The sequence below is a fragment of the Helicoverpa zea genome, chromosome 9 (assembly GCF_022581195.2).
Source record: "Helicoverpa zea isolate HzStark_Cry1AcR chromosome 9, ilHelZeax1.1, whole genome shotgun sequence".
Taxonomy (NCBI): domain Eukaryota; kingdom Metazoa; phylum Arthropoda; class Insecta; order Lepidoptera; family Noctuidae; genus Helicoverpa; species Helicoverpa zea.
The window spans coordinates 9,070,998-9,096,123 of record NC_061460.1 but is presented as its reverse complement, the minus strand read 5'-3'; the positions used below and the strand labels follow the sequence as shown (position 1 = coordinate 9,096,123).

Below are 25,126 nucleotides of genomic sequence, written 5' to 3'. Positions count from 1 at the left end.
AACGATGACCAGCCGTAAAATTGCCGCTCATTGGTCAAATCGGCGATTTTATCGTTATAGTTAAATGGTGCAACTCGCTATACGTAGATCGAAAAAAGTACTAGTAAATGACAGAATATGAAACAAAAAGCAATTTTTGATAAAATCTACCAAGCGGACGAAATAAATATCGTACATCAACTTAATGACTTTTTGTCTTCAATTAAAGAAAATTGCTATAAAGTATCTACTGCGATAGTCTATACATGTGCCGAATATAAAAGGCACAAACTCCGTGATACCGGTTCGGCGTAAATCAAATTATTATTTCTCGACAAACGTACCTTTTAGAAAAACAATAATTCAAATTGATATACAAATCAAGTTTAATTGTTTCAAAGCATTTAAACTGTTTCTAAATTCGATTAAATATTCATATAGTGATCACATTATATATCAAAGAAATAATAAAATAATTTAAACACTAATTGGAAACCGCGCGTGACTCCATTTTAGCTGTAATTCTTTGGGCGTTTTTTGTATGAGATGGATAGATATGACGGTGTATTGTGTGACAGAGACTGTACTATGTCAGGGTGACGTTAAAGGTACATTATAGTTCGGCCATTCAGAGAATGCGTTCCTGACACGTCGCGATTGAACTGACGACGTAACTTTGCAATGGCGTTGCAGTTACGATAAAAATATTTTTGCTGGTTGTTTACCGTTTTAACAATTGAGGAGCATTAAAACAACATTATTATATCAATAATCAATGAATGTAGTTACGTCGTCAGTTCAATCGCGACGTGTCAGGAACGCATTCTCTGAATGGCCGAACTTTAGCAGCTTTTAGGTCGGTATCGGCGCCGCGTCATTTGCCTGGTAATGGTCCGGGATTGCTTCAATTTGAATCCGCCGTCCGTCATCTTTTTGTACGCTTTGCTGGTTAATGGATCACGGTTACTCTTCTGTCCTTGTTGTTTTGTGCACTCGTGTAAGAAAATATTGCACTGCATGAATATGAATCGTGTTTGAATATTTTAATGTAATCTGTATTGGAATTTATAGAATAGACGTATTTTATTATTTCTATAATATATTTACTAAATTCTATGCTGAAGGTTTGTTTGTATAGTTAGTTGAAATATTCGTGTCATAATCATAATAAACGTTAAATTATGTTCCAATAGTTAAAAACCCTAGATAAATCTGTAGCGGTCGGCTCGTTGCAGTTAACACCCCTCGGCACGGATTTTTTTGTGTTTCTGTTTGGAAACAAGGAAAAAATCTTGCTGTTTTTATGTAAAAGTTTTTGTGTGTTTGTCTTAGCGCGCGCCTATAATGTAGGCGACTGGGCTTCAACACTCGGTTGTTTTTACAATATTTTACAAGTTATATTGTTTACGCAATTGTCTGAAATTGGTAGAGTTGGTAGCAGATAACGGTAGCTCAGTGTCCAAAAATAAAAATAACAGGTCGCTCTACTAGACTCTGAAGAAGTTGAATAAATCTATTTTAGAATTTTTAAAATATTTAATTGAATACGCAGCTCAATTAGCCGTTTAAAAAACGTTCATTTTGTTTTTTAAACATATTGTTTGGCAGATCAAATAGAAATGAATCAAGCTAGACGAAGTAAGCACATAAAAGCTTGAAGTTTAAAGTTCAGGTAATAAACCCTTTTTGTGTTAAAAGGTTGTTCACCCCCGAAGACAGGGGTGCGTTACCTTCCACGTGTTTGTCGCGACGGGTAGGGGCCACATGAGTTCCACTTGTTACTATTAGTTAGTCATTTACAACGCATATTTTTCAACATTAGCCCATTAGTAGGGATTAGGGAAGCCTCTCGATGACGTGAAAGTAGGATATGACGCGACAGAATTCTCCATAGCCCTCGACAATAAAAGAAAATCGATGCGTTGTCAGACGAGATCGAGCACCGCTTGATTAATGCACGTGTTGGGACACACGGGATACATTTATATGATGCGTAGGAGTGAGATGTATGCTGAGCAATGACCTTTATACACTTTAAGTATTATGGACCTTATGACAAATAAATCTGAAAGACTTAAAAGAACAGAAGGTCAATCTGAACATTTTGAGCGAGAGGTCAAAGCTACCTTTTGGTGTCAACTAAAGTTATTATAAGATCCTAACAAGTATAAATGCCCAATTGGATTTTCCATAATGAAGTCTTAAGAAAACCTACTTCAAACAGGGACGCACACAAAAGCTAGACAATGCGACAACGCTCGTAAGTGTCGACAAGTAGACAGACGCATAACGCGCCTGGCCACACAGACAATGCACTGTAACATAAAAGCGACGCCATACTTTTATTGGGCGGCCATGTAAAATCTTTACGTGGCATCTTTAATAGTGTGGTGTGTCGTATAACTCGTATATTTTAGCTTTATGGCGTGTGGCTGAGTCGCCGTGGGCCGGCGGCGGCGTGGGCGCTACTCCAGAATCAAGGCCCACGTGCCCGATCGCAGATACCATTGTCCGCTTCGGGCTTGTTTATGGGAGCACTTCGAGATACCGACGAGAAATGACACCTTGATCGCGTGCCTTAATCTACCACTCCCTGTTACCAACTTTCATCTAGATTTCACGTTGATCTAATTTAATAGAATTGCGGACCAGTTTGTTGCTTTGCAGTTTAAGAGAATAAGTCGGTAGTCCAGTTTTGCACAATCGCCTACAATATTCAGCATGTAATTTGTTTGGTTCATTATTCGTTATGGCATAAAATTGAGTCAATACGAGTGATAGCCATGACAAACCAGAGATTTGGTCGATGGTACCAGAAATGACTATAATACAGTTGCATGTAGCGTATAATCTTGGAACAATAAGTACCCAAGTTTGATATCAAATTGGCTCGTAAAAGCGCACTGGCTCCAAGCGGTAGCAATTTGTGTGTGTTTTAAATAATTTTTATAGGCTGAAATAAATGGAGCCGGTCGCCAGTGTCGCGCTGGACACGGAATACGTAATGAGCTCTCTGCTCAATTAACGACAACGGTAGCCGCGTTCCAATCAAATCTCCCAAATATGATTAAGACAACTTTCCGTCTTTTCTATAAATAATGTGCGTGTGTTTGCATGTTAATTTATACAATTACTGTATTGCACATTTTTGCGTTTATGAACGCCGATAGTGTTGTATTGTAGATCTAAATTAAACTGCCAAAATTCTGATTTGACTTTGGAACATTTTTATTAACCGAATTAGTATACTTCTCTTCTTAGATTACCTATACTAAATATTTACCAAAATTAAACCTTCTTTGTTTTGTTTGCAGTGGTCTGACTGCCACGACGGAGCGCGGCGTGACTCCCGTCTACCTCCGATGTCGGGAGGGCAGCATCTCGTGGGTGTACCCTCGCGGTGCCCTGCGGCTGCTGTTCCGACCGCCCCTGCCGGCTGACGAGCGCGACTTCAAGGTCTGCGTGAGGGTCATCCGGCGACCAGACCCGCCAGACCTATTCCACACGCTGCGGCTAAATGATACAGGTAATAACTGCGGCTAAATGATAGATAACGAATCTGATATAGCTGTTTTTGTAGTCAAACAGGGATTTCAGAAATACCTCTCTTCAAAAAGTATGCACCTTAATAAATAAAATAAAAATACACATAATTAATGGACTTAGAGTTGATCACAGATGGCAAGCGGACTGTGTAAATTGTCTGTCGTGTGGACCCTTTTGAATAGCAGAGTAAACCCCTTGAACATAATGATTTAATTGTAGTCGCCTACAAAGTAATGCATTCTTTCCAGAAGTCGCGGAGCGGTTTCCAGCGCGCCTATTTGTGGAGGGCGCTCGCCGATTAGTTCCTTTGTATGCACCCAATGATGGTGATCCGAGAGAACTACGGTGCTTCCGAAGCCGGCACGGTCGTGCTGCGCTGTATGTTGAGGCTGAACCAGAAGATGGGCCCCAAAGAAGAAAAGCTACATTCAAATATGAAGCCAGGTCCTTAGCCCGGAGACATTATGACCCTGCCACCGCGGATTGCAGACCTTGCACGGAGTCCGAACTAGAACTCGCTTTCTGCACAAGCGACCTCGGTAAGACCTCAATCTCATTACTTTCATAGCTGTTCCTCAACCACAATAATGAGTAATCACAAGACCAGGAGCCTGCGTCCCGCTGAATGTTATTAACCCGCGCCGACGACCGCACAGTAAATTGTCGCCATCATCGAGATTCCTCGCGCCTCAAATTATATTAAACGTTGTTATGCTTGAATATAATTTTATCATTTTTCTTCGCTTAACTACCACGAAGTATTTACACAGCGAAACAATTTCACTAACGGCCTCATTATTCTTTAACATTTTAAACAATTTTGAATTTTTAAGTAATTCAAGAGTAACTGAAAAAGCTTTTTACATAATTCGTGTAGTCTTTGGTAGGTATTGCCGCTGTTGGATATGGGTGCAGGTGAGACAAAGAAAACACATGTATCCTGAACGACTGTTATATTTCGAATGTAAGAACGTACGATTAAAGTGAACATTGAATGATTGAATGTTTGACGAATGATTGAAGTAGGTATGCTTTATATAATCTTGGATATTTGTAAAGAAGGTATTATACGTACATCGTACGTATATTCCAACAGCCCCCCTCAAATGTACAAGCATTTTATACAATCATAAGTCAAAAATCGTTTACCCAAACTTGGCTGCAAAACAGCACCTTTTGAACGTCAGGAATTTATAAAAGACAGTCCCCAAAACGCCCACCTTTCACCACTTCCTATGTGTTTTTACTGGGAAGAAGAAGTGGCGCAACAAACTCCCCAGCAACACATGTCTGTCTGTAGGTTAGAAGAACCTTAAACATTGTTTGATATATAAAGTATACAATACAATTTGTACATTGCAGTATAGGACAATATGCAATATTTACATACACTTTATACAGTCATAAATAGTACCTGCTGCATATCAAATTACAATAACTTTGATCAACAGCTTAGATTATAAACATAATAGCATTCTAAATAAAATCATTGAACTGAAATTATTCAAAAATTTACATTAAGTTCAACTTAATTCTAAAAACTTTGCATCATAAGTCAAAGTCAAAACATTTACTTCATTTAGACCATAACAAGCACTTATGAAAGTCAAAAACATAAATAAGTTTGATTCTAGTTGCTCATTCCAACAGTAGCTTCCTATGGAGAAGAACAGGCAAGTAACTCCATGGTTACTTTTTTTTTTATTTTAAATACATAGTATGGTATTACAGTTTATATGTATTGATACATACAATAACAGCATGCGAAGGTCATGTAGAATCACAAACAAAAACATATGAGAATTAAATTACCATTAAAATGCTTCATGCTTCAAATTTTCATGTTTCACGAAAATGCATGAGTCAAATACCATTTATAAGAATAATTATTAAACATGATATGAATCTTTTAATGTACTTTGTAACTTATCTTGTAATAAGTATAAACATTCACATATTTTACATTAATTAATACTTTTATATGTACATATTTTGTCACCAGACAAATAGTCAAAGGAAAAATACAATTTTACTAGCTGGTAAAATTTTAATTTGGTTATTAATTAGATATTGTTATGTCCTATGGAGCAGGACCACCACATTTCTAAGCATTTTTATCTTGAACTTAATGTTCTAACTTATAATATGCTTTCTTAAAAAGTGTGGCTTTTTTATATATGAGTTTTAAACCTCATGTCATTCAGTTCCAGACTGTTGCCTGGTTGTCTGGTATTTTGTTATTACATTTACTTATTTATTTACATATACAACCTTACATCTACCCTTACAGGACGTGCCTAATGCGGCAGATGGGTTCTTATTAATTCTAAACTAAACTAAAAACATATAAATAACACATCACATCACATCACACAAATCAACACATAAAAACTTAACTAAATTCGTCACAATATCGTTTGTGATTTGTAGGATTATTAGCGATGCTAATACAACTGTTATTAACTTCATATATCATCATTGTCTGTTTTATCAGAATAGAACTATGTTATAATGATTTTATCCAAATAGCTTCTCTTATACCTTCAAATAAGCATATATTCAGCTTCTGTTGAGGAACCGGCGACTATTTTGTTTCCGTGTATTCCACGAAATTGTACAATTATCAAACACTTTAAATATGTGATCTGTTGTACTTATGCGGTCAATAACGTCGCCTCAACCAATCAGAATCTGCATACCCTGCCATCAGTTGTTTGTAATCACATTTCACATAGGTGAGCTTTAATTTAAGAGTTTCTTTTATGTATCTCAAAAGATGTTTTAACCACTTCCATAACTTCATTAATTTTACTTTGATACTGACTTATAATACCTATAGCAGCACAAATATTTGGTCATGTACTAAGCATTGCATGCGCATTGCGTACATAAGGCACTTCCATATAGATATCTTCCTTGATAATGCCTTTCTAAACGGCGGTTTTTACATCCATAAGATGGGCATGTAAATCAAACTGATTTGCAAGAGTTAAAATAAATTGGAAAGATTATATTTGAGCTACTGGAGTCAACGTTTCGTTATAATCTTGTAAGCATTGTTGAGTGACACCACGAGCTACTAATCGGGCTTTATACCATGTAGGTTTACCCAACTCGTTATTTTTAATTGTACATCCCCAATTTGAGCTTTTTATGTTAAAATTTTTAGGTCTTGCTATGAGAGTCCAAGTATTATTTCTATGATTAGACTCTATTTCACTTTTTGTGGTTTTCAACATATGTATACTAGAATCATCCCCACTAAAAATGTCACAATAGGTGCATGGTAGTGATTGAACAGTTGTGAGCGATAAGCAAAAATGGGTCATCAATCCTTTTATAATCTATTGGGGTACTTTGAGAATTATTTGTATTACGTCTCAGTTTGCTAGATGAAGGTCCAGCTTCTGAGCTATTATCAGGGGAATGATTATGTTTGTATTTGTTGCCTATTAACTTTGCCGATTTATCGTCGTTATCGTGCTTGTTAATTTAGGCGGGAATTTGAACAGGTATTATAGAAATACAACTCATCAAATCATCATCATCATTGGCCACAGAGCATCTTGGACAGATGATTGTGGCAGTGCTTGTCTACGCGGTTATTAGTGCCGCAAGCACTTTCTTTCATCAAATCAACATCCCTCGCAATAGGGAATTGGTTATTTTCTGTATTAGGTAAATAGTTTGTAACCATTTTGGTCGTAACCAACTAATATGGCTTTAAATGACTTTTCGTCAAATTTCGAGGCTTTAGTTTTATCATGAACATGTTGAACCGAATCATCATCATTATTTTAAATGTCTTGAATGACTTATTTTCGGTTTCGTATTTTCGGTATTGATTGTGTCATGTTTCGTATGGTGTTTTATTATTGGCGAGCGCTTTTGTGGGTAGTCTATTTGTTAAATATGTATATTAATATAGCTTCATCCCAGAATATTTTATATAATTTCTAACCAATTTGTAACTAAATTTGTAACCAATGGTCGAGCCATTTCGGTTAACGTACGATTCATACGCTCCTCGACACCATTTTGTTGTGGCTATTCGATACTGTTAAACTCAGTTAAACAGTACCTAAGTTATTCCTTACAAACACAATAATAATCTTTAAATTCATTAGAAAGATATTCTCGCCCACTATCGCAATATAAATTAGTTTACTTTATGGTTAAATAAATTTTCACTTTTAGCAACAAAATCTTGAAAACATGTCAGCACTTCTGACTTAGCGTAGGTACATCAAATATATAACAGTGTGATATTGCACTGTAATGTATAAAATTGTCTATAAACGTAGCAAAATAGTTCTTATCATCTACAGTACATGGTTTTTACCAAATATGCAAGGTTCACATAATTCATCAGAATTATCAAATAAAAACATTATTTTCATCAACTCCATATTTGAACATTTGATTTTTCTGTTTATTTAAGTGAGTACTATGCCGTATTATTTATACTCTTTTACACAGTCTTGGTGATTCTCTTCAACAAAATTTAAATTACTCAGAGAATTATTACTGTTTAAAAGTAATACTAAAAAAAAACATTAGTGATTGATGTTCTCACCTGTCATAAAACATTTATTATTTTTACCATAAATGTAAAAAAAAATTACCGACATACCAGTCTTTTGGCATATTATAACGTACCTCCGGTGAATATAAAACGTCATCAATTGATCCTTGAATTTATGTTGTTACCTCGATTTACCCTTTACCAAACTCCAGGATTGAAACTCCTTTCCTAGCAACACCGATCTTCAATGGTGTGGATAATTCGACGTACGAGGTTAAAACCTTTTTACATTGTCAATCTTTTAATTATTATTTTTTTTTTAATATGATATATGTCATCATGATCTGTCACACCAGAATCTAAAAGAAGCAGCAGTTAGCAGACAATTTACATTATGAAATCATAAAAATGAAACCGTCCTGGTCATTGTTGCAGTATTCAATGTTATTGGCAGACTTTTGAAGTTCACCCATTGATTATTTTGCTGCAGTCCCTTTAAGTAACGGCAGTCCTTTTTGAAATTATTCCGACGTCCGCAATGATCACAATACATTTTTTTTGATATTATATGCATTGAATTTCCGGGTTGATAATTATTTTTATTCTTCTTCTTTCGTGTCGATGACATGTCTTATAGTGAGACTACACTTTGTCAGCCCAATATGCCGCCACAGCGAGAGCACTAATTATTTTTATTTTGAGTGTGGGTCTCATGTGGGTCTCATTATTATTATACAATTCATGTTCGAGTAGGCGTAGTCTTCACAGAAACCATATTGAGTTGCTCATCACCTAGCAACGCAGAAATAACACCGTCATAAGATGTGATATTTTGTTCATTGTTAATGCAATTTTAATTTACACTCTTTCACTGAATTTAAAATTTTGTTGTATTACTTTTAACTACAGAAAACGGCCTGGGCCCATAACCTGTTGGATATGGGTGCAGGTGAGACAAAGAAAACACATGTATCCTGAACGACTGTTATATTTCGAATGTAAGAACGTACGATTAAAGTGAACATTGAATGATTGAATGTTTGACGAATGATTGAAGTAGGTATGCTTTATATAATCTTGGATATTTGTAAAGAAGGTATTATACGTACATCGTACGTATATTCCAACAGCCGCTAAGTGCCATTCGGATGTGTATTACGATTAGATTGCATTTCATACCGGTCATGACTCACGGAAGCTTTTGCATGGAGTGAGCGAGCCGGGATGAGCTGCTTAGATTCAATTTACGTCCGCAACGATGGTGCTTGACAAGTGTATACCGGATAGACTACTAGGGGCGTACGGCACGCGACGCGGCGGGGAGTTAATGGTAATAGTTTTTTCTGGTTTGATAAATTATAATAGTTGAGGAGTTATGTCACTGCAGCGCATGCATCCCGCCGCGTCGCCCGCGCACCCACGTTATTAGCCGCCTCCAACACGTATCATTGATTTTTTGTTTGTCATTCTACATAAAAAGCAGATACTTTTTTCTTGGATCAAGGCAATCTATACGTGTTAAGGTTCTTTGTCAAATAATAAACCGGCCAAGTGCGAGTCGGACTCGCGCACCGAGGGTTCCGTACAAATCCTGGTTAGATAAAAAGTGAGTCTCGCGCCAACCGTTCAGTTTAGAACAATCATAGTTATGGTAATTTCGTGAGAGTCAAAATAGCTAATATTTTTTATTTTATAATATAACTAAAATAGTAGGCCAGTACCTTGTAAAAGTTATTTTATTAAAGTTATTTATATACAAAATTTTATAGTCATCATTCAGAAATCTGATTGAAAATAACTAATTATGTCTTAAAGGTCATTGGGCATATCTGACCCGCTTTGTAAAAAGTGGCGGACATGAATCAAAGTAGTTTTAAATCGTGGAGAATGGTATGACGTTTCTTTGAATGTCCAGGATCGTTTGAAAAATATAATAGACAAGCAGTTTCAGAGGATTTTACAGGTTGCAATGCTAGTTTTTATTGTTAAAGACTTTTCATAAAGAAAGGATCTGGAAACCCTGAGTAATCGAGGGCAACTCTTGAATATTGTAGTCACGCATCGAGTCAAAACCAGACATGTGAGTGTATTTTTGAGGGTACTTGTAAACAGTGAAGGTTTGGAGCTGATTTGATTATGGAGACTACAGAGAGTCGAGGGAACTCCTGAACGGTATGTTGCAACTACCACGTGTTTGGGCTTATTTTATTCGTATTGGCGAAGACTTTCCACATAGATAGGTTTAACTGCCATTGTGGGATCGATAGCAAAGATCAGATATAGTTATGGGAACTCCTTTACAATTTATAACGTAACCTTGTGTTGGAGCTTATTTTATTTTAGGTGATGAGAATTCACTACTAATGGGATCTATTATTTTTTTAAACATGCATAGAGTTCTCTCGACTTTCTCACTTCTCCATCATCAGGTAAGCTCTAAACTTTCACTGTTTGATAGTATCACCAGACATACATCTGAGAATCAAGTTTTAATCCTATGCATGCCTACAATTTTTTATAGTTGCCCTCGATTTCTCAGGATTTCCATCATCAGATCCTGACCTGATGACAATGGAAATAAACGGCGAGTATACTCTTTCACTACAAAGAAATGATTTCTCAAATCCGTCAAATTTGGTCGTTTAAATTCCCCATTGAAATGAGGAAAATATTTGATGTTTACACCTGATTTTCTCTAGATTCTCACGGTTCACATAGATGCGACTAATGCCATAGTAAATCAGAGCCTTTATCATTATACTGTGCTATATTTCGTTCGTATCCGCCGTGGGTATGGTTTTCATACTAAGGTGCCCAATGACCTTTGAATGATTTAAAATTTTTCATAGTTTAGTGGCAATTATATTTAAGAAGTGTTTGATATGAATTTCAACTTTAATATCTCTACGCGTTCATGTAAAAAAGGGTAGTTAGTAAGTTTATAATTATTAAAAAAATATTTTATGTCGTGTAAGCAAAAATAATATTTTAATATTTTATGTAACTTCAAATTTATCATTTTCGCAATTTTTCCTTTATCTGTACTATATAACGCTGCTTCGTGGCGAATTTCAAGATTCTGAGTTCACGGGAAGTACCTTGTAGGTTTTGATTCCCTAGCGTGTGACAGAAATTCGTCTAAGGTGTCGGTATAACTGCTGTATCTTTTGATCGCGTTAACTTAGAAGTTTGTTTTTTTCACTGCCTAAAGGGACAATAGACTTAGGTATTTGGTATAAATTTCAATTTGATACCTTTATTCGTTCGTGAGAAATAAGGTAGTAAGTTTCATTTTATTAAAATATATTTTTTTATATTATATAACTAAAAAAATGAGATTTTCGTAATTTTTCCTATATTTGCATTATATGACAATACTTCATGCCAAATTTCAAGACTCTGAGTTTACGGGAAGTACCCTGTAGGTTTTGATTCCTTTGCGAGTGTCGAGAATTTGTTGAAAATATCGACATAATCGGTTGTATCTTTTGATTGGCTTGGCTTAGAAGCTTGATATTTTCACAGCTTAAAGGGACAACAGACCTGAGCATTTCATGTGAATTTCATCTTGATACGTCCACGCGTTCTTGAGATAAAGGGTCTTGACAGACAGACAGACAGACAGACAGACAGACAGACAGACAGACAGACAGACAGACAGACAGACGGACAACAAAGTGATCCTATAAGGGTTCCGTTTTTTCTTTTTGAGGTACGGAACCCTAAAAATGACAAGCTATTGTTAAATTGTCAAGAAATGGGAAATTATTATCCGATTGTTTTCTGTTTGTATTTGAATAAATAATTTATTAGTCAACGGATCGGAGACTGGAAAATGGTAATTTTAACGATTCTTACTCACGCATGTTTCGGACCGACTTAAAACGTATATATGTATATTTAAGATATTAACACTAGCTTACAATTAAATAACAGTTGTCTTGATAACATACCTTAGTACAGAGATAGTCATGATGGCTCGTTAGTGGACGTTCTATGTAATTATCGACCGGGCTCGGGTGGATGACCGTTTACCAAAGACGTGGACTATTCACTTATCTTGCTCAAACAAAAGCTGGCCGTAGAAAAAATACGGCTACATTTTGCGCTTACTCACGGAGCGGACAAAAACGCCTGGCCGTTAACAATGGGGACACAGTGATTAATATCTGGACAATAAATCTGGTGTCGCGGCTGTACCTAGCCGTTGAGCGAGATACATTGTGCTACAGTTTCAACATTGAGCTCACTTCAACGAGATAAACTGAACATGTAACTTTCTGCTTGTAATTCTAGTCAAGTCGTTTAGAAACTGCTTGTTTGTGGATATTGTACAATTAATTAATCGGTTTACGGCATAATCTGTACTAGGCTTTATGGCAATACTTGAAGCAAGTTTATATTGTTGCGCATTAAAATACCTCCAGTTAACGTAATACGCACTACGCATACGATACCAAATTACTTTAACGTAAACATTTAATTCATCAAAAATATGTAGTGCATATAAAATCGTTTTTGACTTGAAATTAATTCGAAATTATTCAATGTAAAATTAAGTTAACATCGTAATAAAATGATACGCATATAAAACGTGAAAGAATGACGCCGTGACAATAGTTCAACATTTAAACTTAGCCTTAGTTGGGGAAAAACAACTCTTCACCGAGTCAATTGTGTTCACGAAACACGCTTTCGAGATAGCTCAAGCTCCGTCATTAAACTTTATAACTTCTAATTTGTTTGTGCTGTAGCAATTACTATAATTAACAAAAACTCCGCTTTCAAACAAAACAATCTAAATACGCTTGATAAAGAACTTGGTTTTAGATAAAAGGAATGTTCATTTGCATATTTTATTTCTAGGAATAGAATATTAAACTTTTGTTGCGGAATATTTTGAAAGATATTTGACTTAACCAGTATTTATTTTATTTAGCATAATAACGAACATAGAAGCCTTGATTTCTTGCTACGAATGCATAATTTGATATTCAACTTCCGAAATAAGGAAAAAACATATTCAAATACATATTTAAACATTTTTTTTGCTAACGTAAACAACCTCATCTAAAATGAAAAAAATAATAATATCGTGTATTTTTTCCAGTGTCACGAGGTGTGATCGTGATGAGCGAGGCTCGCCAAGACTTGGACACGACGCAACTGACGCTGCGGCTGACCAAGCTCATCCGGGCCACGGCTGGAGAGCCTGATAAGCCTGAGTTAGCTGAAGATGACGATTATTATAGGTAAGGATCTTATAATTACTAGAGATTGGTTGGACACCAACATCCAAATATTAATGGATGGAATGGTTCTTAGAAAAAAGGTATTTCTTACCTTGTTCTGCTTGACTTCTAAAAATGGGAGATCAAAACTATATTCCAACTTAAAATTAACTTAAAGTTTTTAGAAACTTACCTATTTTGTGCTGACCAAAGTCCAAAAACTTGTTATGTTTGCTACGTTATGGCAAATGCCAATATTATAAATTCACAATATGGCCGTACGAATGACCTAGAGAATGTAGTTACTATTGATAGTTTGCGGTCACACGCGATATAAATGAATCGTTTAAAAAGTAGATAGCTTGTAATTGCAGTCCCCCGCGTAGATAATTGCGACTGACCGCTTGCATAATTCTAACTAATGGTAGTGGTTACAAAAGTATGAAGCATAATCTTTCAACTTATACGATGAACAAGACAAAGCCTTGTACAACATTAGGAAATATTAATATTTTCAAATGTTCTGCAACAAAATATTTGGCTTCCATTTATTGGAAAAGAAACGACTTTTAGGATAACAATATTTTACCAGGAATGTAACCCTACTCAACATACCCAAATTGATCTGATAGCACGAACCTACACAGGGTACTTTTAGGAAAACCATGTAAGAACATAAGAACATTGTGTTAGATAGTATCTAGAACCTGTTGTCCACATGTAAACTCATAAAGTGCTGGCTGCAGTAAAACTGTTTATCTATGTAACATCTCTTGGACCGAGATGTTTAGGCACTCAGATGCGTCTATCCACTGCAATAAAAACCTTGTAAATTAAATTGTAGAACATCGTAACCACAGCTCCAAAAACGGTATGATTACCTAGCTACATAAATTTAAAAATTTACGAGACTCTTTACAAATAAAATATAATAAAAATCGTAGTAGTAGCATAGTGTAATAACGCAGAAGTTTTTTGTTAGCAATACTCGCAACTTATAATGACGCAGTACAAAAACAACGAACCAATCAAATGTCACCAAATCTACGGTCAGCCGCGATCTTATTCTTACTGGATCAGCGTTCTAGAATGCGGCAGTTCACCTTGCTAATAAAACCTAATCTTTCCAGGTATGACGTGGACAACACGTTAGAACGGACTACGCATAGGAACCATAAGCGGCGGAAAGCGCGTAGCTTGCACGCTCATGTGCATGTTTCGTCGGTGTGTGGGGCGGCGGCCGGGGCTGGCGAGTTCCTCGTCATGGCGCGAAGAAGACTCGGCAGGTACTCCCTAGTATGTGCGCCCAGGATAGACGACTGGACAGAACTCGTGAAGAAACGGAATGCCGATGGCACAGCGCATTGCTTGCTGCAGCATTAGGCTGTCAAACTTTATGCGTTGGGTTCAAATGCTGTGTTGTGATTGGTTAACATCAGTGATGCAAAAGACACTTGAAGGATTTGGATGATTCTTTTTGTAGAATCAGCGTGTGGAATTCAGCAAATTGTTAGCTGTAGAGATTCCATGAATTCGACAGTGAAACATTGTTGCTACAGATCCTATTATTTCGAGAGTTTTATCCATAATTAGATTATGTTATTGCTTGCCATAAAATCAGCTTGCGTATTAATGCAATATTGTACAAAAGTATCTCTATTTATGTATCAAATGTTTATATTTACTGTAGATAAATGATTTATTTGTAGATTGTAATGAAAATGTGGTCCAGAGTGCCAAAATATGTAAGATCTTCAGTTAGACGTAAGATCGATCTCAACTATGTACATATTATTATTAAGTGGGATAATGAAAGCCATATTAATTAAGCACCATAATTAGATTTAACGTAATATATTGCAGTTTAAGTGTGATTTAAAACAGATTATTTTAATGAAACTATTTAGTGCCACTGTTACGATAGTAAACTTTTAAGAGAGACGAACAATGATGAATATTTGGCGAGCGTGTAACATTATATATGACAATCTGGAATTGTTCTATAGGAGTGCTATCAAACTAGCGGACATTTAGCCACGCTCAGGCAAAACCAAGCTTATATACTGCAGCTAAATCCCCTAGTGTGAAAGCTCTCTAAATCCATCATATTTCTCTTTACAATCATAGTGCGCTATAAAACCCTTATAATTTATAGAATTATGGTGCTGCCATGCTAATAATATTGTCTTCTTTAGTGCTTCCATAGACAGATGCTCTATTTTATATACATATTCTTTATACATAGCTATGCCTGAACATATACCATTCAGCCCGTGTGAATACTTAGTAATATATTTTGTACAAAATTCTAAGTATAGTTGTCGATATGTGATATAGTTTACAACGATAATGTTATGAAGTGCCTATTGTATATACGAGAATATAGCTATTGACATTACATAGTGTTTATAAATATACAAATATTATGTAAAAAAAGATAAACTGTTGATTAAAATAGTTTAAAATTATGTATTGTTTTATTTACCGTTTGGTACATACAATGACCCTGTGTTATTTGCTATTCAATTCATTTTCCACGTATATACCTGCCTGTTATTGCAGTGAGGACCTCTGGCAAAAACACATAGGAATACACAAAGTGGCACAGGGTGAGTTTTGGGAAGAAAAAACTAATCAAATATAGCAATTCGTTTATTGAAAAAATCACAACTGATACCACATAGAAAAACTACTCGGCACGGTTTAACTCTTAACTATATATAATATCACATAAACACTTTATAATTTGATAGACTATATACATAGACATTCATTCGTATTTGGTACACTTTTTGAAATACCAACCACTAAGTGATCGAAGTTTTAAATAAAACAAAACAAAATATATTCCTTTACATTCGAGTTTTAAATAAAAAATGTTCACTAAATAACGAAACAAATATACATATTGAAATAAATAGAAATAAAATATGGATCGGATCGACAGTATTTAACAAATTAACTATAAATAATAAATACTATTTTACAGTCAGAAAGTCGAACTGTTTACCTTTCATAAGACTTCATTGTATTTAGAAGTTTATGAACACATTAGGTTAAGCCGTTTTAAACATGAATATCCCGAAACCGGACTTGTTGCCACCACCTCAAAAGTCTGTTCGACCAAAAGTAAATTTTTGAATAGAGTTAGAGAAATCTTATTATCCGTATGCGGTAACTACAGAATTCTATTACGTGTATCTATAAACTGAGACAAAATACAGGTACATAGTTTGAAACGTGTTAACTGATATGTATTCAATGTCTTTACAAAATATACGTCTTCAGTGTACTACATACGTCAGAGAGATTGAGTATCAACAAGTTGTGTAACTTATAACAACGAGATAACTATGTGATAGAACATCAATATTGTACAAGTTTAGAATTTATACCACTAAAACAGTCCAACAGTGGTTGTAGGCAACAATATTGATCCAAACATTCATAAGATTTTTTACGAAATACATTATGCAAAATAAGTTGTAGAAAACAAGTATCTATATTACATCGGCTATTTGGCATTTAATGTGAATATATTAATAGTAGCAATACAAAAGTGAATTAATGCTAAGCTGTAGGTAATACATGTTATGAGCAATTACAGAACAATTAGAAAGATTGTCATCCTTTCTCTGCCATTAGTATTTTAGTTTTAATCTCTCACTCATTCTGTAATGGAACCCATAACAATCATACCCTCACGTATTTAAATTCGTACAAGTTAGCACACACGCTCCGTCACCTTTCGCCACAAAATGAGCAAAGTACTATCAGCCTTCATAGTTCGGAACCATCTCCAATTTATATTCGCACTCCTCAATAATAAAACCACATTTATCTACACACGAGTAATCAAACATTTCGGATCTATGTCCATTAAAATACTAGGAGAAAATATACAGGAAAAGATTTAACGTAGTCTTGATACTTTAGAGTTTTTTCTTGTCATATTTCCAATGGACATAAATCCTCATCGCTGGTGCCTACTTAACATAGCGTTATTTTCACTTCCAAGTGGCTGTGAAAACATCGCTCAAAAGTTGTCAACCTACAGTAATAAAAAAAAAACAATTGAAAATGCAATAATATCCACTTACACACTCAGAAAGAAATGAAGGTTATGCGTCGTGCAAGCCAATGCGTAATTTAGTTGTGCGATACAATTTAGAAAACAATGATGAAATAATAGTGCCAAAATTTAGATTGAGAGACGAAAAAGCCGATAGAAAAACGATTAGGAAGTATGCCGACTACTAGAAAAATATTAGTAACATCTACTCAAACCATTCAGGTCAATATTCTTCAAAATATTAATTTTATTTTTTTAATAGATATAATAGTATTTTATATTTTTTTCTCTAAGTCTTGTTATTTATAAAATTTGATATTGGAATTACTAATAACAGGTTAAGACGGAATTATTGTCGAAAACATTTGTTTGTAACGCGAGGAAGCTCGTTCGAGTGGTGAAGGATGATTTTAAAAAGTTAATTCTTCCTCAAGACATCAGAATATATTATGAACATTGAAATAAAATAGTTTTAGCGGTATGATTGTGGAAACAAATGAAGAAAGACAAGCTACGGTAGAACAAAGGCAAAAATAAAAAGAAGTTACTTAGCGTTTGCTTTTCTCATCAATACTTATTTCGTTTATTTATATTACCAATACCAAGGTTGTCGTTTACTCTAAACGTGCCAAACAACTTCTAATTTAAGTCGGCCTCAGCATCACAGTTAATAAATGTTTAATTTAAACAAAACGTGGCGAAAATATAAAATAAATTAACATATCAATTTCAGAAACCAATACAGCTCTATCTCTATGGTAGAGTTAACAGTAGTCGTGCCAATAAAAACAACGTTAAAAATTGAATATGTAAATAATTTGATAGCGAAAATCACGAACTATAGTACCATTAGCGAAGGAATGAGTAATTTTCAAAAAAATAACTTGTTTTTATGAAGTTATTTTTTTAGTTTAAGAACCGTATGCTTTCTACTAGCGAAATGAAGAGCGAACGTTGCACATCAAACTACCACAACTTTAGGCAATTTAAATTTATTTAATAATTTTAAACGTTTAACGTGTATATAGTACAAATGGGAAAATTTTCACAACATCTCAAAAGAAAAATATTTTACGCAATAAATCTATTTTTAGTAAATACTATATTAATGTTTTTACGTTTACAACTTACTCTAAACAAATCGTAGTGTTATTTTTAATTATACTAATTTAATTTTATTATATATTTTATTTATTCCTAATCATTGCACAGACGTAATTGCTATTTGTTTTTAATATTACGTATGTATTTTTAGCTCATTTTAAGTTGTTTATTTTCAAGTGCTCGGCATTTTTTTAGTGAAGGGAATATTATCAAGTTCCTATCGTGTTCTTATGGCAAGATTTAGAATTTTCATTATAATCGCATAATACATACGTTGTTTTTTATCATTTTATTTTTTGTAAAATTTTAACGCAGCAATCGGTATCAAGTACAGTTGCATACAGAATAACTTTACTTTCATGTTGTTTTTAAGTCAAGAAATTATATTTTAATGCTGTTTAAATTAAGCAGGAACATTAACGTCTCATTTATTTTTATTAATTTAAATTATGAGTTCAAAGTTGTTACTGAATATTTATAAATGAAAATTAGAGATTTAGAGCAATTAAATAATGTTAGTTGACTTTTTGTATCACGGAATAAGTAGATGAAGCAATCACAAGTTTGGCATTGAATATACTTCGTTAGTCATCTGATAACTGTTGAATATGTAATTGAAATGTATTTATGGAATGATATTGACAACTAGTGTTCTATAATTATATTAATTAGCAATTCAACACAATAATGTATTAGTACACTTTATAACAATATTGTTAAAATAAGTTTCTCTTTAAATAAATAATAAGCATAAGAACCGTTTTGGGCGACATAACAGTTGGCATGTTACATGTGCCTATACCCTGAGTAATCTTAATATATTAATACAGTACCACAAAGCGTCAAAACTTCAAAACATACAAAATACTATCAAATTGCCATTACATTACTTCTCGCAATCAAATAATTAAAAATATTTAGGCCCGGTTTAACTGGTTACAGATAGGGTCAGGTAGTTATCTAATAGTTAATGCTATCTGTGAGACCAATGAACGAAAACTCATATGTTTATCTGTCAGATAAGTTCCTGATAGGCTATCTGAGACCGGTCAAACTGGCCCTAAAAGTTCTAATTCAAAGTAAATGTAATTTTAAATCACACTTACCAGCCAGTAACGAAATTCAAAATGCGTTCTAAATCGAACATTGCTTGACAAAAGCCCACTTTATTCCTTTGACATAAGGGTTATTTCATTCGGCATGACGTCAAAAAGAACTAGAACCTCCTCGAACTCCTTGCTACAAAAACCTACTTTATTCCTTAGCCATAAGGGTTGTTTTTACTCGAACTGTACGGGCGTGGGTGTCATGACGTCAACGATGATGTCCTCCATGTTAGGCAGAACTAGAACCTTCTCGAATTCCTTGCTGAGCTTCTGCTCGATCCAGTTGGTGATGTGCGCGAAGCGAAGAGTGCGAGCGCCGACTGCCGGCCGCGCTTTTAGTATCAGCTGCGGGTTCGTGCGGAACCTGGGAATATGGGGACGATATTCAGATGGTCGTTTGTTTTTTATTTAAATTTGGAACAATGGGGAGATGGAGACGGAAATCAGATTGTCCTTTATTTTTCTTTTACACTTAGCACAGTCAAAAATAAAAACGTCAAGTTTGAATTACGAGAAAAAAAACAGCATATTGAAATTGAGACACTTCTACACTAGCTGGCAGTCACTATTTCATTACTATTTTACTTAAAATTATTTTAAAAGATTACGTAACTGTGGCACAGACAGATTTTTGTTTAAAATTAAGGGTCGTTTTAATATTCAGCTGATAATCTACAAAATAATAAACTAATTCTCACCCTATCCAGACTCTGTCATGCGGCGGCGGCGGCAAGTTGACAGCTAAACGTCCTTCCAACGCGTGCACTTCTAGGTGCAGCTTTATATCCGTGTTCGATAATCCTTCCATGGCGCGTTTTACGTATTTGTAGTCTGTTACCTAAATTATACAAATAGAGTTAATAAAGACATATTGTAAAATATGTAGTACGGATTGCCAATTTCTAGTTTCAAATACGTTTGTGGTTGTAGTATTATTTTCATTTTTTATTATTATATTTTTTGTATACACCCTATGTACTTTCTAAGTATAACTTGGACACTCATCACGTTAAACTATAGGTCTCGGCTGTTATTGAACATCCTTGGCAGTCGTTACGGGTAGTCAGAAGCCAGTAAGTCTGACACCAGTCTTACCAAGGGGTACTGGGTTGATGAGGTTAGATAGGCAGTTGCTCCTTGTAAGACACTGGTTCTCAGCTGCATCCGGTTAAACTGGAAGCCGACCCCAAAATAGTCGGGAAAAAGACTCAGGAAATGATTTTGTATACTCACTTGTTGGAAATATTTATTTGTGGCGATCTTGTCGACCATACGTAAGAACTTTTTCTTAGAAGACGTTCCTTCTGCGTTACTTAATGACCTGAAATATAGAAATATAATCTCTGTAAATTTTATCTTCGTTTAACTGACTTCTAAAAAAAGGAAAGGGATCTCAATTTCGATGTGTTTTTACTTTGAAATTAGCTATAAAATCTCTCTATCGCTTTAAGATTGGCTGTAAGAGAACCCAATTTCTGGGTTAAGCTCGCCGTTGTGTATAACCTATTTGTATTGCGTTCTAAATGTATTTACTGTTAAGTGTGCGATAAATAATAATAATTAATTAAAAACTTAAAGGCAAATGTGTCCGGTTAGACTGGAAGCCGACCCCAACATAGTTGGCAAAAAGGCTCGGAGGATGATATAGGCAAATGTGTAACATACGCAGTTTCAGAAGGTGCTAAAGTTTCATTGCTGTCGACCGGTTGTACGGGCGGGCTCTCGTCATCGCTGCTCGACTCCGCCGAGTCCTCTACGTCAGAGTCGTATATTGCTGGTTTTCTCATCTAAAGTATACAATAATTATTAGTCACATGATATACAGGGTGAGTACCTAATAATAGTTCTCGCAAAACTCACTGGCGGCGTGCATCTCAGTTTCGAGCAAAAGACGATAAAATGTTTGGCGAAAACTAAAATGTTACACTACACGTTTTAGAGGTCAAAATCTACGGTAAATTCAACTTGCGTAGGCACGGCATCAGTTTTGTACGTGTCACTATAAAAACGTTCCACGTTTAAAAAATCGTGCTGTGTGTGTACAGAGGTTTATTGTTGATAACATTAAAGGACAAGAATACACAAAAAAGTCGTGGTGGCCTAGTGGGCAAAGAACCAACCTCTCGAGTATGAGGGCGCGGGTTCGATTCCAGGTCAGGCAAGTACCAATGCAACTTCATAGTTTGTATGTACTTTCTAAGTATATCTTAGAGACCAATGACTGTGTTTCGGATGGCACGTTAAACTGTAGGTCCCGGCTGTCATTGAACATCCTTGGCAGTCTTTACGGGTAGTCAGAAGCCAGTAAGTCTGACACCAGTCTAACCAAAGAGTATTGGGTTGCCCGGGTAACTGGGTTGAGGGGGTCAGATAGGGCAGTCGCTCCTTGTAAAGCACTGGTACTGAGCTGCATCCGGTTAGACTGGAAGCCGACACCAACATAGTTGGGAAAAAGTTAATTTACTGTTATTATATTTAAGTATGGTATTGTATTTTCTATGGGCCTTAGATGCCTGATGCAAATAAATAAATAAATAAAAAGGCTCGGAGGATGAGGATGATTAAAGAACAAGAATAATGAACCTTATAAAATACACACAAGTGTCATCTAAAAAAATGTTTGCTGGCATAAACAATAAAAATAGTCTTTAGTGGGCAGGACGCCAAAAATAGGCAACATTAAGTCCATTTGTTCAAATGTATATAGTGGTCAACCTTACCCGTAACGACTGGTCCGAGTACGCGGCTGCTGACGAAGAAGTCTGTATATCGCAGTCCAGTCCCTCACTGGCCGCCAGTAATTGATCTTCTAGTGTCATATCTGTATAATGAAAGGCATTTAATTAGATAAATTGTGGTAGAACCTAGAAACCTAGAATACACGGTAACTCAAATTTATTAATGATAATAAATTAGGTATAATTATTAGGCTAAGTTCAGATGAGCTGTTGGCTAGGTGCGCTGTTTAATATTGTAACAAATCAATGTTGTTGTATATATGACCGCGCGTCACCATGCATCACGCACTACATGTTGACCTGCGCCGCCGCTATCTAAACGGCAGCGTCCGTCGTCGCGCGTTTTCCATTCATCTGAAGTATACTACGTTATAGACTCTGTCGAATCAGCAATCGCTGCATGCTAAAATGTACCTTAATGAACGTTACAAATTGAACAAAGTGCGTGCAATAACTATGGAATTTGGCCCGCAAACGGATCGAGATCGACTCGAGAGCGCTGGGTCGGGTAGGTAATTATCGCGTGCAACTACATGAGAGTTCCGCGCGCGTCCAGCGCCGACATGAGTGACGGTAGCTAGTCACACAAGCAGCACTTACTCTTCTCCTTCAGCTTGAGCAGGTTGATCTGCGTGAGGATGGCGATGTAGGCGCCGCCGTCGTAGCGCAGGTCGGCGTCGAGCCACACGCCGACATGAGTGACGGTAGCTAGTCACACAAGCAGCACTTACTCTTCTCCTTCAGCTTGAGCAGGTTGATCTGCGTGAGGATGGCGATGTAGGCGCCGCCGTCGTAGCGCAGGTCGGCGTCGAGCCACACGCCGACATGAGTGACGGTAGCTAGTCACACAAGCAGCACTTACTCTTCTCCTTCAGCTTGAGCAGGTTGATCTGCGTGAGGATGGCGATGTAGGCGCCGCCGTCGTAGCGCAGGTCGGCGTCGAGCCACACGCCGACATGAGTGACGGTAGCTAGTCACACAAGCAGCACTTACTCTTCTCCTTCAGCTTGAGCAGGTTGATCTGCGTGAGGATGGCGATGTAGGCGCCGCCGTCGTAGCGCAGGTCGGCGTCGAGCCACACGCCGACATGAGTGACGGTAGCTAGTCACACAAGCAGCACTTACTCTTCTCCTTCAGCTTGAGCAGGTTGATCTGCGTGAGGATGGCGATGTAGGCGCCGCCGTCGTAGCGCAGGTCGGCGTCGAGCCACACGCCGACATGAGTGACGGTAGCTAGTCACACAAGCAGCACTTACTCTTCTCCTTCAGCTTGAGCAGGTTGATCTGCGTGAGGATGGCGATGTAGGCGCCGCCGTCGTAGCGCAGGTCGGCGTCGAGCCACACGCCGACATGAGTGACGGTAGCTAGTCACACAAGCAGCACTTACTCTTCTCCTTCAGCTTGAGCAGGTTGATCTGCGTGAGGATGGCGATGTAGGCGCCGCCGTCGTAGCGCAGGTCGGCGTCGAGCCACACGCCGACATGAGTGACGGTAGCTAGTCACACAAGCAGCACTTACTCTTCTCCTTCAGCTTGAGCAGGTTGATCTGCGTGAGGATGGCGATGTAGGCGCCGCCGTCGTAGCGCAGGTCGGCGTCGAGCCACACGCCGACATGAGTGACGGTAGCTAGTCACACAAGCAGCACTTACTCTTCTCCTTCAGCTTGAGCAGGTTGATCTGCGTGAGGATGGCGATGTAGGCGCCGCCGTCGTAGCGCAGGTCGGCGTCGAGCCACACGCCGACATGAGTGACGGTAGCTAGTCACACAAGCAGCACTTACTCTTCTCCTTCAGCTTGAGCAGGTTGATCTGCGTGAGGATGGCGATGTAGGCGCCGCCGTCGTAGCGCAGGTCGGCGTCGAGCCACACGCCGACATGAGTGACGGTAGCTAGTCACACAAGCAGCACTTACTCTTCTCCTTCAGCTTGAGCAGGTTGATCTGCGTGAGGATGGCGATGTAGGCGCCGCCGTCGTAGCGCAGGTCGGCGTCGAGCCACACGCCGACATGAGTGACGGTAGCTAGTCACACAAGCAGCACTTACTCTTCTCCTTCAGCTTGAGCAGGTTGATCTGCGTGAGGATGGCGATGTAGGCGCCGCCGTCGTAGCGCAGGTCGGCGTCGAGCCACACGCCGACATGAGTGACGGTAGCTAGTCACACAAGCAGCACTTACTCTTCTCCTTCAGCTTGAGCAGGTTGATCTGCGTGAGGATGGCGATGTAGGCGCCGCCGTCGTAGCGCAGGTCGGCGTCGAGCCACACGCCGCGGGCGTCGAGCGCGGGCGCCAGCACTCGCTCCACCAGCGGACACGCGCCCGCCAGCGACAGCGACGTCACCAGCAGCGGAGACATGAACGATGGGAGCTGGAGAGAAAATAGTCTTTAATGCTATGTAATTTTGGAACGAAAATCGGCAGATGACTTGGACATTAGTTAGAAAAGTTTGCAAATATAAAGCCATTGAATTTATTTTTTCAATGTAAACATGGAGCTTGAGTCAAAGGTCAGACAAATACAAGCTTGTATGGACCAAAAATAAACCATAGACGAGGCGGGGAGGGGTGCAAGCAGTGGAGTGCCGCAACAGCGCCTGCACACTGCGACGCCGCACTGCTCGTGTGGCCGCCAGTGCTTTGCGTTGCGATGCCGCACCGTGTGGCCTGGCCCTTACACTATCACAATATCGTTCACTTTACCTTGAAGATAGGCACGATGCAATTTCCTGTATATCCAAGCAAGCAACTGATTATGACGGTGTCGCTCATAAAATCGTATAGGATGCGCGTTAGCAGTGTGTTATTATATGCATGCAATGTAGAATATATTA

At 37.3% G+C, this 25,126-nt stretch overlaps 2 protein-coding genes across 6 annotated transcripts in view; one reads left to right on the top strand and one right to left on the bottom strand.

Moving 5' to 3' along the window:
- LOC124633581 (meteorin-like protein) overlaps window positions 1-15,749 on the top strand; it is a 42,687-nt gene extending 26,938 nt beyond the window's left edge. Inside the window, exons 2-5 of the mRNA XM_047168871.1 lie at window positions 3,294-3,505; window positions 3,774-4,064; window positions 13,161-13,302; window positions 14,412-15,749. Of these exons, the coding sequence (XP_047024827.1) occupies window positions 3,294-3,505; window positions 3,774-4,064; window positions 13,161-13,302; window positions 14,412-14,664 (898 nt within the window). The 3' untranslated portion in view covers window positions 14,665-15,749. The remainder of the gene's footprint in view (window positions 1-3,293; window positions 3,506-3,773; window positions 4,065-13,160; window positions 13,303-14,411) is intronic.
- Window positions 15,750-15,920: 171 nt separating this feature from the next.
- LOC124633578 (testis-expressed protein 2) overlaps window positions 15,921-25,126 on the bottom strand; it is a 29,192-nt gene continuing 19,986 nt past the window's right edge. For all 5 annotated transcript variants that reach the window (XM_047168867.1, XM_047168868.1, XM_047168864.1 and 2 more), the window contains 6 exons: window positions 24,474-24,663; window positions 22,284-22,384; window positions 21,229-21,350; window positions 20,797-20,884; window positions 20,262-20,401; window positions 15,921-19,927 (listed from right to left, as the gene is read on the bottom strand). In XM_047168867.1, coding sequence (XP_047024823.1) covers window positions 19,738-19,927; window positions 20,262-20,401; window positions 20,797-20,884; window positions 21,229-21,350; window positions 22,284-22,384; window positions 24,474-24,663 — 831 coding nt within the window. In that variant the 3' untranslated portion in view covers window positions 15,921-19,737. The remainder of the gene's footprint in view (window positions 19,928-20,261; window positions 20,402-20,796; window positions 20,885-21,228; window positions 21,351-22,283; window positions 22,385-24,473; window positions 24,664-25,126) is intronic.